Consider the following 22,041-nt stretch of genomic DNA (forward strand, 5'->3'; position numbering starts at 1 on the left):
CGTTTTCGTCAAACTTTAGGGTTCGAGAGTCGATGAAAATGGCAATTTTTGTGTGTTAAATATCAGAACACTGGATTGAAGGTTGCACTAGGCTTTTGTTTTCTTTTTACTGGCGTAACAAAGAGCATTGTGCGGGCTGTTCGTAAGCAGCAAAACAACGAAATTTTGTTGACAGCAAAAACGTAATACATCTTTTTCATGTTTGTGTACAGTTACTAAAAACTCAATGCTTCATTTGATAAAAACGCAATCCTAAAACAAGTTGCTTACATTCTTATGTCAGAATTTAACAAAATGACAAACAGTAACTGTTGCCACTACGTGTAGTCAAAAGCAAATTGTGACCCACCAAACAAAATGGGTTAAAAACCTAGTCCTAGAATGTAACTTTGGGGTTCGACCAAAGGCTGAATAATATTGTAAGGCCGTGATAAAAAGGTTAAGAACCACTGGGATAAAATCTAAACAGTTTTTGTAGAACATGCCATTTTTTCTTGTATCGAAAATAAAACAAGTAGGAATTACAGGCGCCTAGCATTGGGTTTAATTCTTTTTAGCCTTATGATTGTTTTAATACACAATTGAAGTAGTTTGTAAACTACGCTCACCAAAGTAATTTCAATTTTCCTTTTTTTTATTCTCTTTTATTGTGTTTTAAAATATATATTATTTCTATGGTTCACAGGGCAAATGCACTTACACCAATGAGAAGGACGTGGATGATTTTGATTGGATAGAAGGTTCTGGTTCGACAGTTACAAGCGGAACAGGTCCCAACAACGATCACACGACTGGTGACACACAGGTGAAAAAGTTTTAGCCAACCTTAGCTAAGTATTAGATCAAGATTATTTTATCACGTTGATCTGTAAGCTAAATTGTATTGTAATTTCAGTAGTTATCTCACGTTGTAATTTGTGTTTGTGTGTCCAGGGAAAATACTACTTCATTGACTCGTCGCCGCCAACGATTACCGGCGACACAGCTCGCTTTAACTCAGAAAGGATGGTCCCCACTAATGGAGTAGCCTGCGTGGACTTCTGGTATCATATGAATGGTGATGGGATCGGGACTCTACAGGTCTACGTTAATCAGGGGATTCCCGGAACTCACAACCTGGCTGATGAAGCCAAGGAATACATGGTTTGGTCACTGAGTGGAAACCAAGGAGACTTGTGGTTGAATGCGCGTGTAAGTGATGAATTCGGTAAAGAAATGAGAGAAAATACTTTTATGTAACTGAGAAAAATACCTTTGATTTTTTTCGTATGAGTTGTTTCCACTTATAACTTTCACGTAAAAAAAACTAGCAAGATATTTATGTTGTCGATTTTTAATGTTACACCGATATATACACCCAGGTCCCAATATCCAGCGTAATCGAATATTACGTAATCATCGAAGCAGTTCGGGGTACGTCATCATTGGGTGATATTGCTATTGATGACATCTTCATTCGTGATGCGACTTCATGTGAACTTCTACCGACCGAAGCTGATCCCTTTACTGATCTCAGTATCGCAACCTGCAATTTTGACGTTGGACTCTGTTCTTGGGTAGATAGTGCACAAGGTATGTATTGTTTCAAACTGAAATAAGAGACATATATCACTTATTCTTTTTCACCAACTAATCATGGGTCCGCTTCCCTGAAGAGGACATATCTTGAAGTTTTGCCCTGTAACCCCACTGTTTACCCCATCAACCCCTAAAATGGGTGAAATTCCAAATTGGATGAAATTTTGACAGTTTGTAGAATATGCCATTTTTAGATAGCATCTTGATTTCACTCAGTTTTTTTTCTTGTTTCTCCGGTGAAGTTTGTCCATGCACTTTGGGCATGAAATCTTTGATGGATTTAGATGAAACATTCACAGATGGCAGATGGTGTGGTATTTGTGTTTGTGCAATACTTGGTGGACGTTTTTGCGCATGCCAACAGAGGGGTGTTAACAGCCTTATGACGTTTACGAATGTTGCTAATAACCCCTCTAGTGCTCAGAATTTTAAACATTGACCGATTTGGATAAAATTTTATGAGACTGTTTATTGGATCATTGTGGTTTCATATTTTATACTTTTGAGTGTTGAACCCCATCAGCTACCCCACTAGCCCCTTAAAATGGATGAGTTGTTTAAACGGTGTCGTAATTGAATGATTGGGACTGCTTGAAGAATTTGTCATTTATAGGTGTCAATTGTTGTGTTTAACCCTGTAACCCCAATATTTACCCCTCTAGTCTCCCAAAATGAAATTTGTATAGCTTGTAGAATGTGCTATGTATAGTTATCGATTGTTATGTTTAACCCTGTTGCCCCAATATTTACCCCACTAGCCCCCCAAAATGGGTCATTTTTTTAAATTATGTCTGAATTGAATGAAATTTTGAAACCTTCTAGAGCAGGGGTGGGCAAACTACGGCCCGCGGGCCGCATGCGGCCCGGCAAAGGAGTTCATGCGGCCCGCCAAATGTTAGTAAATTTTAAAGAGAAAGTTTCCGAGTAACGCTGAATAGTATTATGAGCACGGGCGTAGAGTTTTAAAAATACCGCGACTTGCCGATACCTATACCATGTCCAGTATCTGCACCCGTACCATACTTTGGAACTAAACACAGATACTTTTTACGTGCTTTAGCCTGTTGTTGTTGCCACGTTATAATGCAAATCGTCACTTGACACAATTTCTTCGTTCGATAGAAGTAAATAAAAGTAAAAGCGATTCACGTTTTCAAATACAGCCCACTTTGCACTGTTGACGCCAAAACTTTGGTCACTTTGGATCAAGTCTTTGCAGTACTTTGCAAACGGACATTAAACACGGCTTAGAATCATTAACACAGACCCGCACAACACCCAAAGCGGTTCGCATTGCTTAATGTTGGCGCAAGGAATTTATTAACAAAAAACCGTGGTGTAACCTATGTTGCAACAAATGCTTGTTTTTTTTTAAACAACTGCAATTGTAGCGTTTCAACCAATGTTTGTACAATCATTGAAGTGACAACAAACGTATTTGCACTTAGCTGAAAATAAACCATGTTAATATTTTGGGCTAAATCAGGGGTGCACACTGCACAACCTGCGGCCGTACGGCCACATGCGGCTGCGGAGACGAGTTTGTGCGGCCGTGACAATGTATGTTAAAATACATGTACTGGAGGCCGTAACGTAACTAAAACTATTTTGCCTAATATTTTGATTTTCAAACTGCTAAAAACAGATTTCGCAAGACTGGAAAAAATATTACCAGTCTAGTAACCATATGCGCCAGGCGTTTATCCCATTATTGTGTGCAAACAATGCGAATAAAACAGGCACCACAATCGTCACAATACAGTTTATGACGTCACAAACAGTTAGCTTCGTTTAGCTAAACTTATGCACAAGTTACAAATTATTAATCTGAGCATTTTAGGCGACTTTAAATGGTATATGTGTGATATAAACCTAATTCTTTACATCAGTTATTTTAAAACGTAAACAAGCAAGCAACTGGCGGCTGTTGGTAAAATACTATGCGGCCCGATAAGATTACAAACTTTTGAATGCGGCCCTTGCACTGAAAAGTTTGCCCACCCCTGTTCTAGAGTGTGCCATTTATAGGTGTCCATTGTTGTGTTCAACCCTGTAGCCCTATCATTTACTCCACTAGCCCCCTACAATTGCCTGCGATTCGCCATTAAGGAGCTCATTGTTGTGTTTTAGCCTATTTTCTTACTATTTAACGCTTTTTTCTCAGATAGACCAGAAAATAGAAAAACCTTCAAAAATGTATAAATTAAAATAGTTTGTACTCCATATAGCATATTTATTTATGTACAGTACCGATCACTGTGTTTGACGATACAATACCAAACTTTCTTATAGTTATCTCTTGAAATGCATTATTTACAACTTTGCATGTGTGGGGACCCATGCGTTTCTGCTTGCGGAAAGAACTAAGGTTATAAAAGGCAGTGGATGATATAGGACCCAATATAAAATAAGCATTAAAATAGGTTATAGTGTACATGTAAGGGCAAAATGTGCTAAGCCGCCCTTCTAGTTTTGCAAACCATGGCTAAATTGGATAACATTTGGATAGTTTGTACCTCATAGAGCATGATTACCCTGGTTTAACTAATGGAACTAACTTCATCATGGTTATCTCGTAAAATGCATTATGTATAACTTGCATGTTTGGGGGACCCATGAGTTTCTGTTTGCAGAAACAAAAAAGGTATAAAAAACGTTGGCTATTATGGGATCTAATATACAATAAGTGTACAGAATACGTATATTTTGAAATAAGCCATAGTGTATGTGCAATGGCAATATGTGCTAAGCCACCCTTCTAGTCATTTCTATTACTTTACTCTAGGCCTGTTTTTTTTTAATTTATTGTTTTATCTCAAACATCTATGATTGTAAAGAAGGGAGAACAACCTTATCGGTATTGCTGTCCGCATCATAGTTGATTAATTCGGTATTGGCGGCCACTGTATCTACTGAAACCGAATAAAGAGTCCGGCAGCTAGACGGCTAACACCATAAAGCACTTTTTTACATTTAAAACGTTATATCTCCAAAATGCTCACGGTTAGGGAGGCCTGGGTAAGGTATTAACAATAAAAATACAATAAAACTAACCCAAAAATTTAGTTACTAATGTAAAAATTTTAAAAACTGATTTCCCAACCCAACCCCTCTTCAGCCGCTAAATAAAGAGTTTAGCTCTTTACGCCCCCTTGTGAAAGTGAATCTCCCATAAGGTATGGTGTTAATAGCTCTACCCAGCTAGACGGGTTTCTATAATTGGCGTTTATTATTTTAAAGAAATGTTTCTAGACCAAAAAAAACCCCTTTTATGTAAGCAATATATTTAGCAACTTCGCCAAGGACGGTCCCAAGCCCGGCTGAAAAAGAAGGAGGGTTGGGCGTCGGGCCAGCAACCCGACCCCGTAAAACAATTTACCGCTACAGAAACAGCAAGAAGAGTTACTACTTTAAGCAGTGGCAGGAATGTGTGTTCGACCCAATCATTCATGACGGGCCAGGGTGAAAGCCCCAGGGAAGCTCTGGTCCCGATGAAGAGCAACATATTCTCTGCTACAACAATTACAAAACTAGCAACCTGGAATGTAAGAACTTTGTTCCAATGTGGAAAATTGGCGCAAGTATTGCGCGAGTTTCACACCTACGGATTAAATATTCTCGGTGTTAGTGAAATGAGATGGATTGGAAGTGGCAAACTGACTAGCGAGGGAAAGACAGTTGTCTTTTCGGGACACAACAAACAGCATATACATGGTGTTGGGTTCGTGCTGGACCATGAAGCAAATCAGGCATTGGTTGGATGGAAACCAATCAGTGATCGAATAATTACTGCACGTTTTCACTCGCGCCATGGGAAAACATCTATTGTTCAGGTGTATGCCCCTACAGAAGAGGCAGAAAAGTCAGAAAAGGATTTGTTTTATGACCAGCTCCAGGATACATTAAATGGTATCCCTAAACATGATCTACAATTATTAATGGGCGATTTTAACGCACAGATTGATGGAAACAGAGCTGGTTGGAGTGACATCTTAGGACCGTTCGGTGTAGCAAGCAAAACTAACAACAACGGGCACAGACTTCTTACCATCTGCAGTACAAACGAGTTATGTATAGGGAACACTTTTTTTAATCACAAACGAATACACAAGCAAACCTGGAAATCCCCAAACGGCAAAACAACAAGTGAAATTGACTACATTTGCATATGCAGAAGATGGCGCAGCGCACTGCAGGATGTACGTAGCTGCAGAGGTGCAGACGTAGCCTCCGATCACTACCTCGTCAAAGGGTCACTGAAACTAAAACTGAAAAAAATTATCAAACACAGTGGAACAAAACCATACGACCTTATAAAACTAAAAGATCAAAAAATAGTAAAAATGTTTCACAAAAATTTGAGCACAAGATTCCAGGCTGTACAAGTAAAAGATAATATTGAAGAGCAATGGAAACAATTTCAAAAAATAGTGACAACAGCTGCAGATCAAACCCTCGGCAGAAGGCGCGGGACGAGAAGGGAAAGCTGGATTCGACCACAAACATGGGCACTGATTGATCAGAGAAGAAAGATTAAACATGAAAGGGAAAGCGCCAAATCTTCTGATGAATACTGGAAGATAGGAAAACAGTACGAACAAGCACACAAAGTTGTTAAAAAGAGTTGTAGAGACGACAAAAAGTTTTGGACTGAAACGCTATGTGCGGACGCACAGAAAGCAATGAACAGAAATGACACTAGAGCGCTATTTGGAATAATTAGGCATCTGACAAAGACAGGAAAAAGCTCCGGTGTACCAATTAAGGACAAAACTGGAAAAACTCTTCTAACCGAGGAAGAACAAAACATGCGATGGTACGAACACTTTAAGGAAATTCTGAACCAACCAGAACCTTACGAACTGCCTACTTTTGAAGATGAAGATGGACCAACGATGGAAGTAGATATGGGTGACATCACAACAGAAGAAATTTCCAGTGCACTGAAAAAACTCAAAAACAACAAAGCTGCAGGTCTCGACCAAATTTCTGCTGAGATGCTAAAAAATGGAGGGAATGCACTGATTGCACAGTTGACAAAGCTATGCAACTTATGTTGGAAAATGCAGACTGTACCATCTGATTGGAAAAAAGGAGTAATTGTGAAACTTCCAAAAAAGGGAAATCTAGGCATTTGTGGTAATTGGCGAGGAATCACACTGCTATCTGTTCCAGGGAAAGTGTTCTGCTGCGTGCTTCTGCACAGATTAAAGACATCCTTAGATGAGAAGTTGAGAGAAGAACAGGCAGGCTTTCGATACAACAGGTCGTGCTGTGACCAGATCTTTGTTCTCAGAAACATTGTGGAGCAGTGCCTTGCATTTCAGAAACCCCTGTTTGTCAACTTCATTGACTTCAGGAAGGCATTTGATAGTGTGCATCGCAACACTGTATGGCAGGTGTTACAAAAATACGGTGTTCCACTCAGGTTTATAGATACCTTCAAAAACATCTACGAAGGATCAAGCTGCTGCGTAAAAGTTCAGTCAGGAAACACAGAGTTCTTTAGAATCAACACAGGTGTGCGCCAAGGCTGTGTCTTATCACCCCTACTATTCATTACCACTATCGACTATGTGATGAGAAAGGCAATGAATTATCCAAAGTTCGGCATCTCATGGACAAACCACAAGCGTCTTACGGATCTCGACTTTGCAGATGACATCGCCTTGCTCGCAGAGTCGATGACAGATCTTCAAGAAATGACCAACTCATTGGCCAAAAATGCAGCAACAGCCGGTCTGACGATCAACAGCGACAAGACTAAGTTACTTCGAGTTGGAGGGGAAACTCAGTCCAACGTACATTTAACCATCAATGGAATTGAGCCTATTAACAACATCACAAGCTTTACCTATCTTGGCAGTGTGTTCACAACAGATGCTGATGTGGAGGCCGACATAAATGCCCGCATCGGAAAAGCTGCTTCGGCCTTCAGAAGGCTCAAAACAGTTTGGTCAAGCTCGAAGGTTTCGAAACTGGTAAAGATCAAACTGTACCAGTCAATTGTAATGCCCACCGTTCTATATGCCAGTGAAACCTGGAAAATGACAGTCAAGCTGAAAAAGCACATAAACGCTTTCCATCAGCGTTGTCTTCGAAGGATCCTAAATATCACATACAAGGACCACATTACAAATGATGAGGTGTACCAAATTAGTGGTACCAAGCCTTTATGCACCATCATGTCGACGCGGAGATTTAGACTTGCAGGGCATGTGTTACGCATGTCAGACGAACGGGCTCCAAAAATCGCTATGAGCTGGACACCGCAAGGGAAAAGAAAAAGAGGTAGACCAAAGCTTACCTGGAGGGAGACTTTCCGCAAAGATCTAGAAATGAGAGGGTTAAACATAAAGGAGATAGAGGAAATTGCAAAAGACAGAAAAAAGTGGAACAATCTTGCTGCCCAATGCGCCCAAGAGCGTGGGAAACTATAATAATAATAATAATATTTAGCAAACGGGTACAGCCTACAGTTTAAGTTATACAGACGAATCCGCTTAATCGCAGACCGGTTCATCGCATAATCCGTTTAATTGCATCACAACTAAAAATCCCAAACCATTGCCCATCGTTTGTTAAGAAAATGGTCCGGGTAATCGCATACCGATCTATCGCATAAACCGGATGATCACATCGATTTTCAATGAAAAAGCGATTAACCGAATGGATGATCTCTATGTAACAGTCGCACAAACGAGTTTTTCAAATGGAAAACGACGATATGATAGTTGAATCAATCGATCTGCGCGCAACCTTATCTGGCGATCCTTTTCAATACTGTGCACGTCAAATTGCCTGTCCTGAAGTAACAGTTAAAAATTCAAACTGACTTTTGTTGGACTGTCAATGAATGTAGACTGTAGAGGAAGACCAACCTAGTAAAAGCATCACGCCAATAAATAATAAGACCAACCTTGATAACTATAACAACGTAAGATAACTATTGCACTAATCCTCTAATCACGGAATAGCTGCGCAACGTTCGAACAACTAAGTGTAGCTGCTTTTGAATAAATTGCATACAAACTCGTTTTAAACTAGAAATCGAAATAGGCAAGAAACAACAGGCCATTTGACGTGTATATTAAGCGAGAGGCCTAGCACTTTTATAAAGGAAACTTCCCAAAGCAAAATAACGTTATTAACGTCATAGACCGTCGTTAAAGGAATTATCGAAATTAAAATGTTGCGCGTCACTACTGTTTCTTCAACACACTTAGGCGATTGCACAATTGCCACGACAGCCAGACCGCATGACATCACGTTTTGACCTTTTCTAGTTTTGAGCACTTCTTTCTATTTTCCGCAACAAAAGAGAGAAAATACTGCTCCTTAAGCCATAGTTGAGCGTCATTGCAACTTTGTTTTAGCTGGGGAAGTGAGAATGAGCACTTTGTTAACGGCGTGTACTGTTTACGTAGCAACCGGATTATCGCATAATGCGGTTAATCGCATGCAATGTCCTTGGCAAATCGATGATGCTATTAACCGGATTCGTCTGTATTCTATTCTTCGTCGAATGGTACGTCGCCCCTGACCTATGTACAGACATAAAAATACACCTAAGCGACTCCAAAAGTTTGTATCCGAGACAACAGATAAACGAACAGTTATACTTTGTGTTCAGGTTCAAGTAAATTAAGCGCCAAGTAAAAAAATTCTACTTACAATGACGTGATCATACAAACGTTATACATTTCTAGACGAATTTGACTGGTCAAGAAAAAAAGGAACAACGGGTTCAGCAAATACGGGACCACAGCAGGATCACACAAGTGGAAATGGTTACTACATGTACATTGAAACATCAGCACCAAGATTGCCCGAAGAAAGAGCGATTCTATTGTCACCATGGTTACCACCAATGTCGGAAAAATCATGCTTTAGGTAAATTAAAGATTTACGGTACATCCGCGTTTTCGGAAAAAAACGCAAATGACAGTGAAAAAAAGCTAAACCGCTGATGGCCGCACGGATTAAAACTAACACTCATGGTCTTATTCTTTAACCACTCGACCACGACAACTGTTGTGAAGTTGCTTTCGCCCAGTTCTGAAATTAAAATTATATTCTCAACAAATTTTGCAAAACATTTAAGCGTTGTCGGCAGGATTCGAACCTGCGCGGGCAGAGCCCAACAGATTTCTAGTCTGTCGCCTTAACCACTCGGCCACGACAACTGTTGTGAAGTTGCTTTCGCCCAGCTTTGAAATTAAAATTATATTCTTAACAAATGTTACAAAACAATTAAGCGTTGTCGGCAGGATTCGAACCTGCGCGGGCAGAGCCCAACAGATTTCTAGTCTGTCGCCTTAACCACTCGGCCACGACAACAGTTGTGAAATCGCTTTCACCCAATTATGAAATATAAATTATATTCTTAGCAAATGTTACAAAACAATTAAGCGTTGTCGGCAGGATTCGAACCTGCGCGGGCAGAGCTCAACAGATTTCTAGTCTGTCGCCTTAACCACTCGGCCACGACAACTGTTGTGAAATCGCTTTCACTCAATTATGAAATTAAAATTATATTGTCAACAAATGTTACAAAACATTTAAGCGTTGTCGGCAGGATTCGAACCTGCGCGGGCAGAGCCCAACAGATTTCTAGTCTGTCGCCTTAACCACTCGGCCACGACAACTGTTGTGAAATCGCTTTCGCCCAGTTCTGAAATTAAAATTATATTCTTATAACAAATGTTACAAAACAATTAAGCGTTGTCGGCAGGATTCGAACCTGCGCGGGCAGAGCCCAACAGATTTCTAGTCTGTCGCCTTAACCACTCGGCCACGACAACTGTTGTGAAGTTGCTTTCGCCCAGTTCTGAAATTAAAATTATATTGTCAACAAATTTTGCAAAACATTTAAGCGTTGTCGGCAGGATTCTAACCTGCGCGGGCAGAGCCCAACAGATTTCTAGTCTGTCGCCTTAACCACTCGGCCACGACAACTGTTGTAAAATCGCTTTCACCCAATTATTAAATTAAAATTATATTGTCAACAAATTTTGCAAAACAATTAAGCGTTGTCGGCAGGATTCGAACCTGCGCGGGCAGAGCCCAACAGATTTCTAGTCTGTCGCCTTAACCACTCGGCCACGACAACTGTTGTGAAATCGCTTTCGCCCAGTTCTGAAATTAAAATTATATTGTCAACAAATTTTGCAAAACATTTAAGCGTTGTCGGCAGGATTCGAACTTGCGCGGGCAGAGCCCAACAGATTTCTAGTCTGTCGCCTTAACCACTCGGCCACGACAACTGTTGGAAAATCGCTTTCACCCAATTATGAAATATAAATTATATTCTTAAGAAATGTTACAAAACAATTAAGCGTTGTCGGCAGGATTCTAACCTGCGCGGGCAAGCCCAACAGATTTCTAGTCTGTCGCCTTAACCACTCGGCCACGACAACTGTTGTGAAATCGCTTTTACCCAATTATGAAATTAAAATTATATTGTCAACAAATTTTGCAAAACATTTAAGAGTTGTCGGCAGGATTCTAACCTGCGCGGGCAGAGCCCAACAGATTTCTAGTCTGTCGCCTTAACCACTCGGCCACGACAACTGTTGTAAAATCGCTTTCACCCAATTATGAAATATAAATTATATTCTTAACAAATTTTACAAAACAATTCAGCGTTGTCGGCAGGATTCGAACCTACGCGGGCAGAGCCCAACAGATTTCTAGTCTGTCGCCTTAACCACTCGGCCACGACAACTGTTGTGAAGTTGCTTTCGCCCAATTATGAAATTAAAATTATATTCTTAACAAATGTTACAAAACAATTAAGCGTTGTAGACAGGATTCGAACCTGCGCGGGCAGAGCCCAACAGATTTCTAGTCTGTCGCCTTAACCACTCGGCCACGACAACTGTTGTGAAGTTGCTTTCGCCCAATTATGAAATTAAAATTATATTCTTAACAAATGTTACAAAACAATTAAGCGTTGTCGGCAGGATTCGAACCTGCGCGGGCAGAGCCCAGCACATTTCTAGTCTGTCGCCTTAACCACTCGGCCACGACAACTGTTGTGAAATCGCTTTCACTCAATTATGAAATATAAATTATATTGTCAACAAATTTTACAAAACATTTAAGCGTTGTCGGCAGGATTCGAACCTGCGCGGGCGGAGCCCAACAGATTTCTAGTCTGTCCCCTTAACCACTCGGCCACGACAACTGTTGTGAAGTTGCTTTCGCCCAGTTTTGAAATTAAAATTATATTGTCAACAAATTTTGCAAAACATTTAAGCGTTGTCGGCAGGATTCGAACCTGCGCGGGCAGAGCCCAACAGATTTCTAGTCTGTCGCCTTAACCACTCGGCCACGACAACTGTTGTGAAGTTGCTTTCGCCCAGTTTTGAAATTAAAATTATATTGTCAACAAATTTTGCAAAACATTTAAGCGTTGTCGGCAGGATTCGAACCTGCGCGGGCAGAGCCCAACAGATTTCTAGTCTGTCGCCTTAACCACTCGGCCACGACAACTGTTGTGAAATCGCTTTCACCCAATTATGAAATATAAATTATATTCTTAGCAAATGTTACAAAACAGTTAAGCGTTGTCGGCAGGATTCGAACCTGCGCGGGCAGAGCCCAACAGATTTCTAGTCTGTCGCCTTAACCACTCGGCCACGACAACTGTTGTGAAATCGCTTACACTCAATTATGAAATTAAAATTATATTGTCAACAAATTTTGCAAAACATTTAAGCGTTGTCGGCAGGATTCGAACCTGCGCGGGCAGAGCCCAACAGATTTCTAGTCTGTCGCCTTAACCACTCGGCCACGACAACTGTTGTGAAAACGCTTTCACCCAATTATGAAATATAAATTATATTCTCAACAAATGTTACAAAACAATTAAGCGTTGTCGGCAGGATTCGAACCTGCGCGGGCAGAGCCCAACAGATTTCTAGTCTGTCGCCTTAACCACTCGGCCACGACAACTGTTGTGAAATCGCTTTCACCCAATTATGAAATTAAAATTATATTCTCAACAAATGTTACAAAACAATTAAGCGTTGTCGGCAGGATTCGAACCTGCGCGGGCAGAGCCCAACAGATTTCTAGTCTGTCGCCTTAACCACTCGGCCACGACAACTGTTGTGAAATCGCTTTCACCCAATTATGAAATTAAAATTATATTCTCAACAAATGTTACAAAACAATTAAGCGTTGTCGGCAGGATTCGAACCTGCGCGGGCAGAGCCCAACAAATTTCTAGTCTGTCGCCTTAACCACTCGGCCACGACAACTGTTGTGAAGTTGCTTTCGCCCAATTATGAAATTAAAATTATATTCTTAACAAATGTTACAAAACAATTAAGCGTTGTCGGCAGGATTCCAACCTGCGCGGGCAGAGCCCAACAGATTTCTAGTCTGTCGCCTTAACCACTCGGCCACGACAACTGTTGTGACGTTGCTTTCGCCCAGTTTTGAAATTAAAATTATATTGTCAACAAATTTTGCAAAACATTTAAGCGTTGTCGGCAGGATTCGAACCTGCGCGGGCAGAGCCCAACAGATTTCTAGTCTGTCGCCTTAACCACTCGGCCACGACAACTGTTGTGAAATCGCTTTCACTCAATTATGAAATTAAAATTATATTGTCAACAAATGTTACAAAACAATTAAGCGTTGTCGGCAGGATTCGAACCTGCGCGGGCAGAGCCCAACAGATTTCTAGTCTGTCGCCTTAACCACTCGGCCACGACAACTGTTGTGAAGTTGCTTTCGCCCAGCTTTGAAATTAAAATTATATTCTTAACAAATGTTACAAAACAATTAAGCGTTGTCGGCAGGATTCGAACCTGCGCGGGCAGAGCCCAACAGATTTCTAGTCTGTCGCCTTAACCACTCGGCCACGACAACAGTTGTGAAATCGCTTTCACCCAATTATGAAATATAAATTATATTCTTAGCAAATGTTACAAAACAGTTAAGCGTTGTCGGCAGGATTCGAACCTGCGCGGGCAGAGCTCAACAGATTTCTAGTCTGTCGCCTTAACCACTCGGCCACGACAACTGTTGTGAAATCGCTTTCACTCAATTATGAAATTAAAATTATATTCTCAACAAATGTTACAAAACATTTAAGCGTTGTCGGCAGGATTCGAACCTGCGCGGGCAGAGCCCAACAGATTTCTAGTCTGTCGCCTTAACCACTCGGCCACGACAACTGTTGTGAAATCGCTTTCGCCCAGTTCTGAAATTAAAATTATATTCTTATAACAAATGTTACAAAACAATTAAGCGTTGTCGGCAGGATTCGAACCTGCGCGGGCAGAGCCCAACAGATTTCTAGTCTGTCGCCTTAACCACTCGGCCACGACAACTGTTGTGAAATCGCTTTCGCCCAGTTCTGAAATTAAAATTATATTGTCAACAAATTTTGCAAAACATTTAAGCGTTGTCGGCAGGATTCTAACCTGCGCGGGCAGAGCCCAACAGATTTCTAGTCTGTCGCCTTAACCACTCGGCCACGACAACTGTTGTAAAATCGCTTTCACCCAATTATGAAATTAAAATTATATTGTCAACAAATTTTGCAAAACAATTAAGCGTTGTCGGCAGGATTCGAACCTGCGCGGGCAGAGCCCAACAGATTTCTAGTCTGTCGCCTTAACCACTCGGCCACGACAACTGTTGTGAAATCGCTTTCGCCCAGTTCTGAAATTAAAATTATATTGTCAACAAATTTTGCAAAACATTTAAGCGTTGTCGGCAGGATTCGAACTTGCGCGGGCAGAGCCCAACAGATTTCTAGTCTGTCGCCTTAACCACTCGGCCACGACAACTGTTGGAAAATCGCTTTCACCCAATTATGAAATATAAATTATATTCTTAAGAAATGTTACAAAACAATTAAGCGTTGTCGGCAGGATTCTAACCTGCGCGGGCAAGCCCAACAGATTTCTAGTCTGTCGCCTTAACCACTCGGCCACGACAACTGTTGTGAAATCGCTTTTACCCAATTATGAAATTAAAATTATATTGTCAACAAATTTTGCAAAACATTTAAGAGTTGTCGGCAGGATTCGAACCTGCGCGGGCAGAGCCCAACAGATTTCTAGTCTGTCGCCTTAACCACTCGGCCACGACAACTGTTGTAAAATCGCTTTCACCCAATTATGAAATATAAATTATATTCTTAACAAATTTTACAAAACAATTCAGCGTTGTCGGCAGGATTCGAACCTACGCGGGCAGAGCCCAACAGATTTCTAGTCTGTCGCCTTAACCACTCGGCCACGACAACTGTTGTGAAGTTGCTTTCGCCCAATTATGAAATTAAAATTATATTCTTAACAAATGTTACAAAACAATTAAGCGTTGTAGACAGGATTCGAACCTGCGCGGGCAGAGCCCAACAGATTTCTAGTCTGTCGCCTTAACCACTCGGCCACGACAACTGTTGTGAAGTTGCTTTCGCCCAATTATGAAATTAAAATTATATTCTTAACAAATGTTACAAAACATTTAAGCGTTGTCGGCAGGATTCGAACCTGCGCGGGCAGAGCCCAGGAGATTTCTAGTCTGTCGCCTTAACCACTCGGCCACGACAACTGTTGTGAAATCGCTTTCACTCAATTATGAAATATAAATTATATTGTCAACAAATTTTACAAAACATTTAAGCGTTGTCGGCAGGATTCGAACCTGTGCGGGCGGAGCCCAACAGATTTCTAGTCTGTCCCCTTAACCACTCGGCCACGACAACTGTTGTGAAGTTGCTTTCGCCCAGTTTTGAAATTAAAATTATATTGTCAACAAATTTTGCAAAACATTTAAGCGTTGTCGGCAGGATTCTAACCTGCGCGGGCAGAGCCCAACAGATTTCTAGTCTGTCGCCTTAACCACTCGGCCACGACAACTGTTGTGAAGTTGCTTTCGCCCAGTTTTGAAATTAAAATTATATTGTCAACAAATTTTGCAAAACATTTAAGCGTTGTCGGCAGGATTCGAAACTGCGCGGGCAGAGCCCAACAGATTTCTAGTCTGTCGCCTTAACCACTCGGCCACGACAACTGTTGTGAAATCGCTTTCACCCAATTATGAAATATCAAATATATTCTTAGCAAATGTTACAAAACATTTAAGCGTTGTCGGCAGGATTCGAACCTGCGCGGGCAGAGCCCAACAGATTTCTAGTCTGTCGCCTTAACCACTCGGCCACGACAACTGTTGTGAAATCGCTTTCACCCAATTATGAAATATAAATTATATTCTTAGCAAATGTTACAAAACAGTTAAGCGTTGTCGGCAGGATTCGAACCTGCGCGGGCAGAGCCCAACAGATTTCTAGTCTGTCGCCTTAACCACTCGGCCACGACAACTGTTGGAAAATCGCTTTCACCCAATTATGAAATATAAATTATATTCTTAAGAAATGTTACAAAACAATTAAGCGTTGTCGGCAGGATTCTAACCTGCGCGGGCAAGCCCAACAGATTTCTAGTCTGTCGCCTTAACCACTCGGCCACGACAACTGTTGTGAAGTTGCTTTCGCCCAGTTCTGAAATTAAAATTATATTGTCAACAAATTTTGCAAAACATTTAAGCGTTGTCGGCAGGATTCTAACCTGCGCGGGCAGAGCCCAACAGATTTCTAGTCTGTCGCCTTAACCACTCGGCCACGACAACTGTTGTAAAATCGCTTTCACCCAATTATGAAATATAAATTATATTCTTAACAAATTTTACAAAACAATTCAGCGTTGTCGGCAGGATTCGAACCTACGCGGGCAGAGCCCAACAGATTTCTAGTCTGTCGCCTTAACCACTCGGCCACGACAACTGTTGTGAAGTTGCTTTCGCCCAATTATGAAATTAAAATTATATTCTTAACAAATGTTACAAAACAATTAAGCGTTGTAGACAGGATTCGAACCTGCGCGGGCAGAGCCCAACAGATTTCTAGTCTGTCGCCTTAACCACTCGGCCACGACAACTGTTGTGAAGTTGCTTTCGCCCAATTATGAAATTAAAATTATATTCTTAACAAATGTTACAAAACAATTAAGCGTTGTCGGCAGGATTCGAACCTGCGCGGGCAGAGCCCAGCACATTTCTAGTCTGTCGCCTTAACCACTCGGCCACGACAACTGTTGTGAAATCGCTTTCACTCAATTATGAAATATAAATTATATTGTCAACAAATTTTACAAAACATTTAAGCGTTGTCGGCAGGATTCGAACCTGCGCGGGCGGAGCCCAACAGATTTCTAGTCTGTCCCCTTAACCACTCGGCCACGACAACTGTTGTGAAGTTGCTTTCGCCCAGTTTTGAAATTAAAATTATATTGTCAACAAATTTTGCAAAACATTTAAGCGTTGTCGGCAGGATTCGAACCTGCGCGGGCAGAGCCCAACAGATTTCTAGTCTGTCGCCTTAACCACTCGGCCACGACAACTGTTGTGAAGTTGCTTTCGCCCAGTTTTGAAATTAAAATTATATTGTCAACAAATTTTGCAAAACATTTAAGCGTTGTCGGCAGGATTCGAACCTGCGCGGGCAGAGCCCAACAGATTTCTAGTCTGTCGCCTTAACCACTCGGCCACGACAACTGTTGTGAAATCGCTTTCACCCAATTATGAAATATAAATTATATTCTTAGCAAATGTTACAAAACAGTTAAGCGTTGTCGGCAGGATTCGAACCTGCGCGGGCAGAGCCCAACAGATTTCTAGTCTGTCGCCTTAACCACTCGGCCACGACAACTGTTGTGAAATCGCTTACACTCAATTATGAAATTAAAATTATATTGTCAACAAATTTTGCAAAACATTTAAGCGTTGTCGGCAGGATTCGAACCTGCGCGGGCAGAGCCCAACAGATTTCTAGTCTGTCGCCTTAACCACTCGGCCACGACAACTGTTGTGAAAACGCTTTCACCCAATTATGAAATATAAATTATATTCTCAACAAATGTTACAAAACAATTAAGCGTTGTCGGCAGGATTCGAACCTGCGCGGGCAGAGCCCAACAGATTTCTAGTCTGTCGCCTTAACCACTCGGCCACGACAACTGTTGTGAAATCGCTTTCACCCAATTATGAAATTAAAATTATATTCTCAACAAATGTTACAAAACAATTAAGCGTTGTCGGCAGGATTCGAACCTGCGCGGGCAGAGCCCAACAGATTTCTAGTCTGTCGCCTTAACCACTCGGCCACGACAACTGTTGTGAAATCGCTTTCACCCAATTATGAAATTAAAATTATATTCTCAACAAATGTTACAAAACAATTAAGCGTTGTCGGCAGGATTCGAACCTGCGCGGGCAGAGCCCAACAAATTTCTAGTCTGTCGCCTTAACCACTCGGCCACGACAACTGTTGTGAAGTTGCTTTCGCCCAATTATGAAATTAAAATTATATTCTTAACAAATGTTACAAAACAATTAAGCGTTGTCGGCAGGATTCCAACCTGCGCGGGCAGAGCCCAACAGATTTCTAGTCTGTCGCCTTAACCACTCGGCCACGACAACTGTTGTGACGTTGCTTTCGCCCAGTTTTGAAATTAAAATTATATTGTCAACAAATTTTGCAAAACATTTAAGCGTTGTCGGCAGGATTCGAACCTGCGCGGGCAGAGCCCAACAGATTTCTAGTCTGTCGCCTTAACCACTCGGCCACGACAACTGTTGTGAAATCGCTTTCACTCAATTATGAAATTAAAATTATATTGTCAACAAATGTTACAAAACAATTAAGCGTTGTCGGCAGGATTCGAACCTGCGCGGGCAGAGCCCAACAGATTTCTAGTCTGTCGCCTTAACCACTCGGCCACGACAACTGTTGTGAAGTTGCTTTCGCCCAGCTTTGAAATTAAAATTATATTCTTAACAAATGTTACAAAACAATTAAGCGTTGTCGGCAGGATTCGAACCTGCGCGGGCAGAGCCCAACAGATTTCTAGTCTGTCGCCTTAACCACTCGGCCACGACAACAGTTGTGAAATCGCTTTCACCCAATTATGAAATATAAATTATATTCTTAGCAAATGTTACAAAACAGTTAAGCGTTGTCGGCAGGATTCGAACCTGCGCGGGCAGAGCTCAACAGATTTCTAGTCTGTCGCCTTAACCACTCGGCCACGACAACTGTTGTGAAATCGCTTTCACTCAATTATGAAATTAAAATTATATTCTCAACAAATGTTACAAAACATTTAAGCGTTGTCGGCAGGATTCGAACCTGCGCGGGCAGAGCCCAACAGATTTCTAGTCTGTCGCCTTAACCACTCGGCCACGACAACTGTTGTGAAATCGCTTTCGCCCAGTTCTGAAATTAAAATTATATTCTTATAACAAATGTTACAAAACAATTAAGCGTTGTCGGCAGGATTCGAACCTGCGCGGGCAAGCCCAACAGATTTCTAGTCTGTCGCCTTAACCACTCGGCCACGACAACTGTTGTGAAATCGCTTTCGCCCAGTTCTGAAATTAAAATTATATTGTCAACAAATTTTGCAAAACATTTAAGCGTTGTCGGCAGGATTCTAACCTGCGCGGGCAGAGCCCAACAGATTTCTAGTCTGTCGCCTTAACCACTCGGCCACGACAACTGTTGTAAAATCGCTTTCACCCAATTATGAAATTAAAATTATATTGTCAACAAATTTTGCAAAACAATTAAGCGTTGTCGGCAGGATTCGAACCTGCGCGGGCAGAGCCCAACAGATTTCTAGTCTGTCGCCTTAACCACTCGGCCACGACAACTGTTGTGAAATCGCTTTCGCCCAGTTCTGAAATTAAAATTATATTGTCAACAAATTTTGCAAAACATTTAAGCGTTGTCGGCAGGATTCGAACTTGCGCGGGCAGAGCCCAACAGATTTCTAGTCTGTCGCCTTAACCACTCGGCCACGACAACTGTTGGAAAATCGCTTTCACCCAATTATGAAATATAAATTATATTCTTAAGAAATGTTACAAAACAATTAAGCGTTGTCGGCAGGATTCTAACCTGCGCGGGCAAGCCCAACAGATTTCTAGTCTGTCGCCTTAACCACTCGGCCACGACAACTGTTGTGAAATCGCTTTTACCCAATTATGAAATTAAAATTATATTGTCAACAAATTTTGCAAAACATTTAAGAGTTGTCGGCAGGATTCGAACCTGCGCGGGCAGAGCCCAACAGATTTCTAGTCTGTCGCCTTAACCACTCGGCCACGACAACTGTTGTAAAATCGCTTTCACCCAATTATGAAATATAAATTATATTCTTAACAAATTTTACAAAACAATTCAGCGTTGTCGGCAGGATTCGAACCTACGCGGGCAGAGCCCAACAGATTTCTAGTCTGTCGCCTTAACCACTCGGCCACGACAACTGTTGTGAAGTTGCTTTCGCCCAATTATGAAATTAAAATTATATTCTTAACAAATGTTACAAAACAATTAAGCGTTGTAGACAGGATTCGAACCTGCGCGGGCAGAGCCCAACAGATTTCTAGTCTGTCGCCTTAACCACTCGGCCACGACAACTGTTGTGAAGTTGCTTTCGCCCAATTATGAAATTAAAATTATATTCTTAACAAATGTTACAAAACATTTAAGCGTTGTCGGCAGGATTCGAACCTGCGCGGGCAGAGCCCAGCAGATTTCTAGTCTGTCGCCTTAACCACTCGGCCACGACAACTGTTGTGAAATCGCTTTCACTCAATTATGAAATATAAATTATATTGTCAACAAATTTTACAAAACATTTAAGCGTTGTCGGCAGGATTCGAACATGCGCGGGCGGAGCCCAACAGATTTCTAGTCTGTCCCCTTAACCACTCGGCCACGACAACTGTTGTGAAGTTGCTTTCGCCCAGTTTTGAAATTAAAATTATATTGTCAACAAATTTTGCAAAACATTTAAGCGTTGTCGGCAGGATTCGAACCTGCGCGGGCAGAGCCCAACAGATTTCTAGTCTGTCGCCTTAACCACTCGGCCACGACAACTGTTGTGAAGTTGCTTTCGCCCAGTTTTGAAATTAAAATTATATTGTCAACAAATTTTGCAAAACATTTAAGCGTTGTCGGCAGGATTCGAAACTGCGCGGGCAGAGCCCAACAGATTTCTAGTCTGTCGCCTTAACCACTCGGCCACGACAACTGTTGTGAAATCGCTTTCACCCAATTATGAAATATCAAATATATTCTTAGCAAATGTTACAAAACATTTAAGCGTTGTCGGCAGGATTCCAACCTGCGCGGGCAGAGCCCAACAGATTTCTAGTCTGTCGCCTTAACCACTCGGCCACGACAACTGTTGTGAAATCGCTTTCACCCAATTATGAAATATAAATTATATTCTTAGCAAATGTTACAAAACAGTTAAGCGTTGTCGGCAGGATTCGAACCTGCGCGGGCAGAGCCCAACAGATTTCTAGTCTGTCGCCTTAACCACTCGGCCACGACAACTGTTGTGAAATCGCTTTCACCCAATTATGAAATTAAAATTATATTCTCAACAAATGTTACAAAACAATTAAGCGTTGTCGGCAGGATTCGAACCTGCGCGGGCAGAGCCCAACAGATTTCTAGTCTGTCGCCTTAACCACTCGGCCACGACAACTGTTGTGAAATCGCTTTCACCCAATTATGAAATTAAAATTATATTCTCAACAAATGTTACAAAACAATTAAGCGTTGTCGGCAGGATTCGAACCTGCGCGGGCAGAGCCCAACAAATTTCTAGTCTGTCGCCTTAACCACTCGGCCACGACAACTGTTGTGAAGTTGCTTTCGCCCAATTATGAAATTAAAATTATATTCTTAACAAATGTTACAAAACAATTAAGCGTTGTCGGCAGGATTCCAACCTGCGCGGGCAGAGCCCAACAGATTTCTAGTCTGTCGCCTTAACCACTCGGCCACGACAACTGTTGTGACGTTGCTTTCGCCCAGTTTTGAAATTAAAATTATATTGTCAACAAATTTTGCAAAACATTTAAGCGTTGTCGGCAGGATTCGAACCTGCGCGGGCAGAGCCCAACAGATTTCTAGTCTGTCGCCTTAACCACTCGGCCACGACAACTGTTGTGAAATCGCTTTCACCCAATTATGAAATATAAATTATATTCTCAACAAATGTTACAAAACATTTAAGCGTTGTCGGCAGGATTCGAACCTGCGCGGGCAGAGCCCAACAGATTTCTAGTCTGTCGCCTTAACCACTCGGCCACGACAACTGTTGTGAAATCGCTTTCACTCAATTATGAAATTAAAATTATATTGTCAACAAATGTTACAAAACAATTAAGCGTTGTCGGCAGGATTCCAACCTGCGCGGGCAGAGCCCAACATATTTCTAGTCTGTCGCCTTAACCACTCGGCCACGACAACTGTTGTGAAGTTGCTTTCGCCCAGTTTTGAAATTAAAATTATATTCTTAACAAATGTTACAAAACAATTAAGCGTTGTCGGCAGGATTCTAACCTGCGCGGGCAGAGCCC

At 41.5% G+C, this 22,041-nt stretch overlaps 1 protein-coding gene and 38 non-coding genes across 39 annotated transcripts; 1 reads left to right on the top strand and 38 right to left on the bottom strand.

Annotated features, from left to right (window-relative positions):
* Positions 1 to 969: 969 nt before the first annotated feature.
* On the top strand, positions 970 to 9,475 carry LOC145213070 (uncharacterized). The gene is made up of 5 exons (XM_080081310.1): positions 970 to 1,191; positions 1,362 to 1,556; positions 4,869 to 8,004; positions 9,212 to 9,217; positions 9,288 to 9,475. Exons 1-5 carry the CDS (start codon positions 1,006 to 1,008, stop codon positions 9,473 to 9,475), a joined length of 3,711 nt encoding a protein of 1,236 aa, XP_079937436.1. The 5' UTR covers positions 970 to 1,005.
* Positions 9,476 to 9,682: 207 nt separating this feature from the next.
* On the bottom strand, positions 9,683 to 9,764 carry Trnas-aga (transfer RNA serine (anticodon AGA)). Its single transcript has one exon. It is a non-coding gene; the product is annotated as a tRNA-Ser (tRNA).
* A 72-nt stretch (positions 9,765 to 9,836) lies between these two features.
* Trnas-aga (transfer RNA serine (anticodon AGA)) lies at positions 9,837 to 9,918 on the bottom strand. Its single transcript has one exon. It is a non-coding gene; the product is annotated as a tRNA-Ser (tRNA).
* A 226-nt stretch (positions 9,919 to 10,144) lies between these two features.
* Positions 10,145 to 10,226, bottom strand: Trnas-aga (transfer RNA serine (anticodon AGA)). Its single transcript has one exon. It is a non-coding gene; the product is annotated as a tRNA-Ser (tRNA).
* A 74-nt stretch (positions 10,227 to 10,300) lies between these two features.
* Trnas-aga (transfer RNA serine (anticodon AGA)) lies at positions 10,301 to 10,382 on the bottom strand. The gene has a single exon. It is a non-coding gene; the product is annotated as a tRNA-Ser (tRNA).
* A 226-nt stretch (positions 10,383 to 10,608) lies between these two features.
* Positions 10,609 to 10,690, bottom strand: Trnas-aga (transfer RNA serine (anticodon AGA)). The gene has a single exon. It is a non-coding gene; the product is annotated as a tRNA-Ser (tRNA).
* Positions 10,691 to 11,839: 1,149 nt separating this feature from the next.
* Trnas-aga (transfer RNA serine (anticodon AGA)) lies at positions 11,840 to 11,921 on the bottom strand. Its single transcript has one exon. It is a non-coding gene; the product is annotated as a tRNA-Ser (tRNA).
* Positions 11,922 to 11,993: 72 nt separating this feature from the next.
* On the bottom strand, positions 11,994 to 12,075 carry Trnas-aga (transfer RNA serine (anticodon AGA)). The gene has a single exon. It is a non-coding gene; the product is annotated as a tRNA-Ser (tRNA).
* Positions 12,076 to 12,147: 72 nt separating this feature from the next.
* On the bottom strand, positions 12,148 to 12,229 carry Trnas-aga (transfer RNA serine (anticodon AGA)). The gene has a single exon. It is a non-coding gene; the product is annotated as a tRNA-Ser (tRNA).
* A 72-nt stretch (positions 12,230 to 12,301) lies between these two features.
* On the bottom strand, positions 12,302 to 12,383 carry Trnas-aga (transfer RNA serine (anticodon AGA)). Its single transcript has one exon. It is a non-coding gene; the product is annotated as a tRNA-Ser (tRNA).
* Positions 12,384 to 12,455: 72 nt separating this feature from the next.
* Positions 12,456 to 12,537, bottom strand: Trnas-aga (transfer RNA serine (anticodon AGA)). Its single transcript has one exon. It is a non-coding gene; the product is annotated as a tRNA-Ser (tRNA).
* A 72-nt stretch (positions 12,538 to 12,609) lies between these two features.
* Positions 12,610 to 12,691, bottom strand: Trnas-aga (transfer RNA serine (anticodon AGA)). Its single transcript has one exon. It is a non-coding gene; the product is annotated as a tRNA-Ser (tRNA).
* Positions 12,692 to 13,071: 380 nt separating this feature from the next.
* On the bottom strand, positions 13,072 to 13,153 carry Trnas-aga (transfer RNA serine (anticodon AGA)). The gene has a single exon. It is a non-coding gene; the product is annotated as a tRNA-Ser (tRNA).
* A 72-nt stretch (positions 13,154 to 13,225) lies between these two features.
* Trnas-aga (transfer RNA serine (anticodon AGA)) lies at positions 13,226 to 13,307 on the bottom strand. The gene has a single exon. It is a non-coding gene; the product is annotated as a tRNA-Ser (tRNA).
* A 72-nt stretch (positions 13,308 to 13,379) lies between these two features.
* Positions 13,380 to 13,461, bottom strand: Trnas-aga (transfer RNA serine (anticodon AGA)). Its single transcript has one exon. It is a non-coding gene; the product is annotated as a tRNA-Ser (tRNA).
* Positions 13,462 to 13,687: 226 nt separating this feature from the next.
* On the bottom strand, positions 13,688 to 13,769 carry Trnas-aga (transfer RNA serine (anticodon AGA)). Its single transcript has one exon. It is a non-coding gene; the product is annotated as a tRNA-Ser (tRNA).
* A 74-nt stretch (positions 13,770 to 13,843) lies between these two features.
* On the bottom strand, positions 13,844 to 13,925 carry Trnas-aga (transfer RNA serine (anticodon AGA)). The gene has a single exon. It is a non-coding gene; the product is annotated as a tRNA-Ser (tRNA).
* Positions 13,926 to 14,151: 226 nt separating this feature from the next.
* Positions 14,152 to 14,233, bottom strand: Trnas-aga (transfer RNA serine (anticodon AGA)). Its single transcript has one exon. It is a non-coding gene; the product is annotated as a tRNA-Ser (tRNA).
* A 379-nt stretch (positions 14,234 to 14,612) lies between these two features.
* On the bottom strand, positions 14,613 to 14,694 carry Trnas-aga (transfer RNA serine (anticodon AGA)). The gene has a single exon. It is a non-coding gene; the product is annotated as a tRNA-Ser (tRNA).
* Positions 14,695 to 15,690: 996 nt separating this feature from the next.
* Positions 15,691 to 15,772, bottom strand: Trnas-aga (transfer RNA serine (anticodon AGA)). Its single transcript has one exon. It is a non-coding gene; the product is annotated as a tRNA-Ser (tRNA).
* Positions 15,773 to 15,844: 72 nt separating this feature from the next.
* Positions 15,845 to 15,926, bottom strand: Trnas-aga (transfer RNA serine (anticodon AGA)). Its single transcript has one exon. It is a non-coding gene; the product is annotated as a tRNA-Ser (tRNA).
* A 995-nt stretch (positions 15,927 to 16,921) lies between these two features.
* On the bottom strand, positions 16,922 to 17,003 carry Trnas-aga (transfer RNA serine (anticodon AGA)). Its single transcript has one exon. It is a non-coding gene; the product is annotated as a tRNA-Ser (tRNA).
* Positions 17,004 to 17,075: 72 nt separating this feature from the next.
* On the bottom strand, positions 17,076 to 17,157 carry Trnas-aga (transfer RNA serine (anticodon AGA)). Its single transcript has one exon. It is a non-coding gene; the product is annotated as a tRNA-Ser (tRNA).
* Positions 17,158 to 17,229: 72 nt separating this feature from the next.
* Positions 17,230 to 17,311, bottom strand: Trnas-aga (transfer RNA serine (anticodon AGA)). The gene has a single exon. It is a non-coding gene; the product is annotated as a tRNA-Ser (tRNA).
* Positions 17,312 to 17,383: 72 nt separating this feature from the next.
* Positions 17,384 to 17,465, bottom strand: Trnas-aga (transfer RNA serine (anticodon AGA)). The gene has a single exon. It is a non-coding gene; the product is annotated as a tRNA-Ser (tRNA).
* Positions 17,466 to 17,537: 72 nt separating this feature from the next.
* Positions 17,538 to 17,619, bottom strand: Trnas-aga (transfer RNA serine (anticodon AGA)). Its single transcript has one exon. It is a non-coding gene; the product is annotated as a tRNA-Ser (tRNA).
* A 72-nt stretch (positions 17,620 to 17,691) lies between these two features.
* On the bottom strand, positions 17,692 to 17,773 carry Trnas-aga (transfer RNA serine (anticodon AGA)). Its single transcript has one exon. It is a non-coding gene; the product is annotated as a tRNA-Ser (tRNA).
* Positions 17,774 to 18,153: 380 nt separating this feature from the next.
* Positions 18,154 to 18,235, bottom strand: Trnas-aga (transfer RNA serine (anticodon AGA)). The gene has a single exon. It is a non-coding gene; the product is annotated as a tRNA-Ser (tRNA).
* A 72-nt stretch (positions 18,236 to 18,307) lies between these two features.
* On the bottom strand, positions 18,308 to 18,389 carry Trnas-aga (transfer RNA serine (anticodon AGA)). The gene has a single exon. It is a non-coding gene; the product is annotated as a tRNA-Ser (tRNA).
* Positions 18,390 to 18,461: 72 nt separating this feature from the next.
* Positions 18,462 to 18,543, bottom strand: Trnas-aga (transfer RNA serine (anticodon AGA)). The gene has a single exon. It is a non-coding gene; the product is annotated as a tRNA-Ser (tRNA).
* A 226-nt stretch (positions 18,544 to 18,769) lies between these two features.
* On the bottom strand, positions 18,770 to 18,851 carry Trnas-aga (transfer RNA serine (anticodon AGA)). The gene has a single exon. It is a non-coding gene; the product is annotated as a tRNA-Ser (tRNA).
* A 74-nt stretch (positions 18,852 to 18,925) lies between these two features.
* On the bottom strand, positions 18,926 to 19,006 carry Trnas-aga (transfer RNA serine (anticodon AGA)). The gene has a single exon. It is a non-coding gene; the product is annotated as a tRNA-Ser (tRNA).
* Positions 19,007 to 19,232: 226 nt separating this feature from the next.
* Trnas-aga (transfer RNA serine (anticodon AGA)) lies at positions 19,233 to 19,314 on the bottom strand. Its single transcript has one exon. It is a non-coding gene; the product is annotated as a tRNA-Ser (tRNA).
* Positions 19,315 to 19,693: 379 nt separating this feature from the next.
* On the bottom strand, positions 19,694 to 19,775 carry Trnas-aga (transfer RNA serine (anticodon AGA)). The gene has a single exon. It is a non-coding gene; the product is annotated as a tRNA-Ser (tRNA).
* A 688-nt stretch (positions 19,776 to 20,463) lies between these two features.
* Trnas-aga (transfer RNA serine (anticodon AGA)) lies at positions 20,464 to 20,545 on the bottom strand. The gene has a single exon. It is a non-coding gene; the product is annotated as a tRNA-Ser (tRNA).
* A 380-nt stretch (positions 20,546 to 20,925) lies between these two features.
* On the bottom strand, positions 20,926 to 21,007 carry Trnas-aga (transfer RNA serine (anticodon AGA)). Its single transcript has one exon. It is a non-coding gene; the product is annotated as a tRNA-Ser (tRNA).
* Positions 21,008 to 21,079: 72 nt separating this feature from the next.
* Positions 21,080 to 21,161, bottom strand: Trnas-aga (transfer RNA serine (anticodon AGA)). The gene has a single exon. It is a non-coding gene; the product is annotated as a tRNA-Ser (tRNA).
* Positions 21,162 to 21,541: 380 nt separating this feature from the next.
* Positions 21,542 to 21,623, bottom strand: Trnas-aga (transfer RNA serine (anticodon AGA)). The gene has a single exon. It is a non-coding gene; the product is annotated as a tRNA-Ser (tRNA).
* A 72-nt stretch (positions 21,624 to 21,695) lies between these two features.
* Trnas-aga (transfer RNA serine (anticodon AGA)) lies at positions 21,696 to 21,777 on the bottom strand. Its single transcript has one exon. It is a non-coding gene; the product is annotated as a tRNA-Ser (tRNA).
* Between the last annotated feature and the right edge of the window lie 264 nt (positions 21,778 to 22,041).

This window comes from Phallusia mammillata, chromosome 2 (assembly GCF_965637545.1).
Source record: "Phallusia mammillata chromosome 2, kaPhaMamm4.hap1.1, whole genome shotgun sequence".
NCBI lineage: Eukaryota > Metazoa > Chordata > Ascidiacea > Phlebobranchia > Ascidiidae > Phallusia > Phallusia mammillata.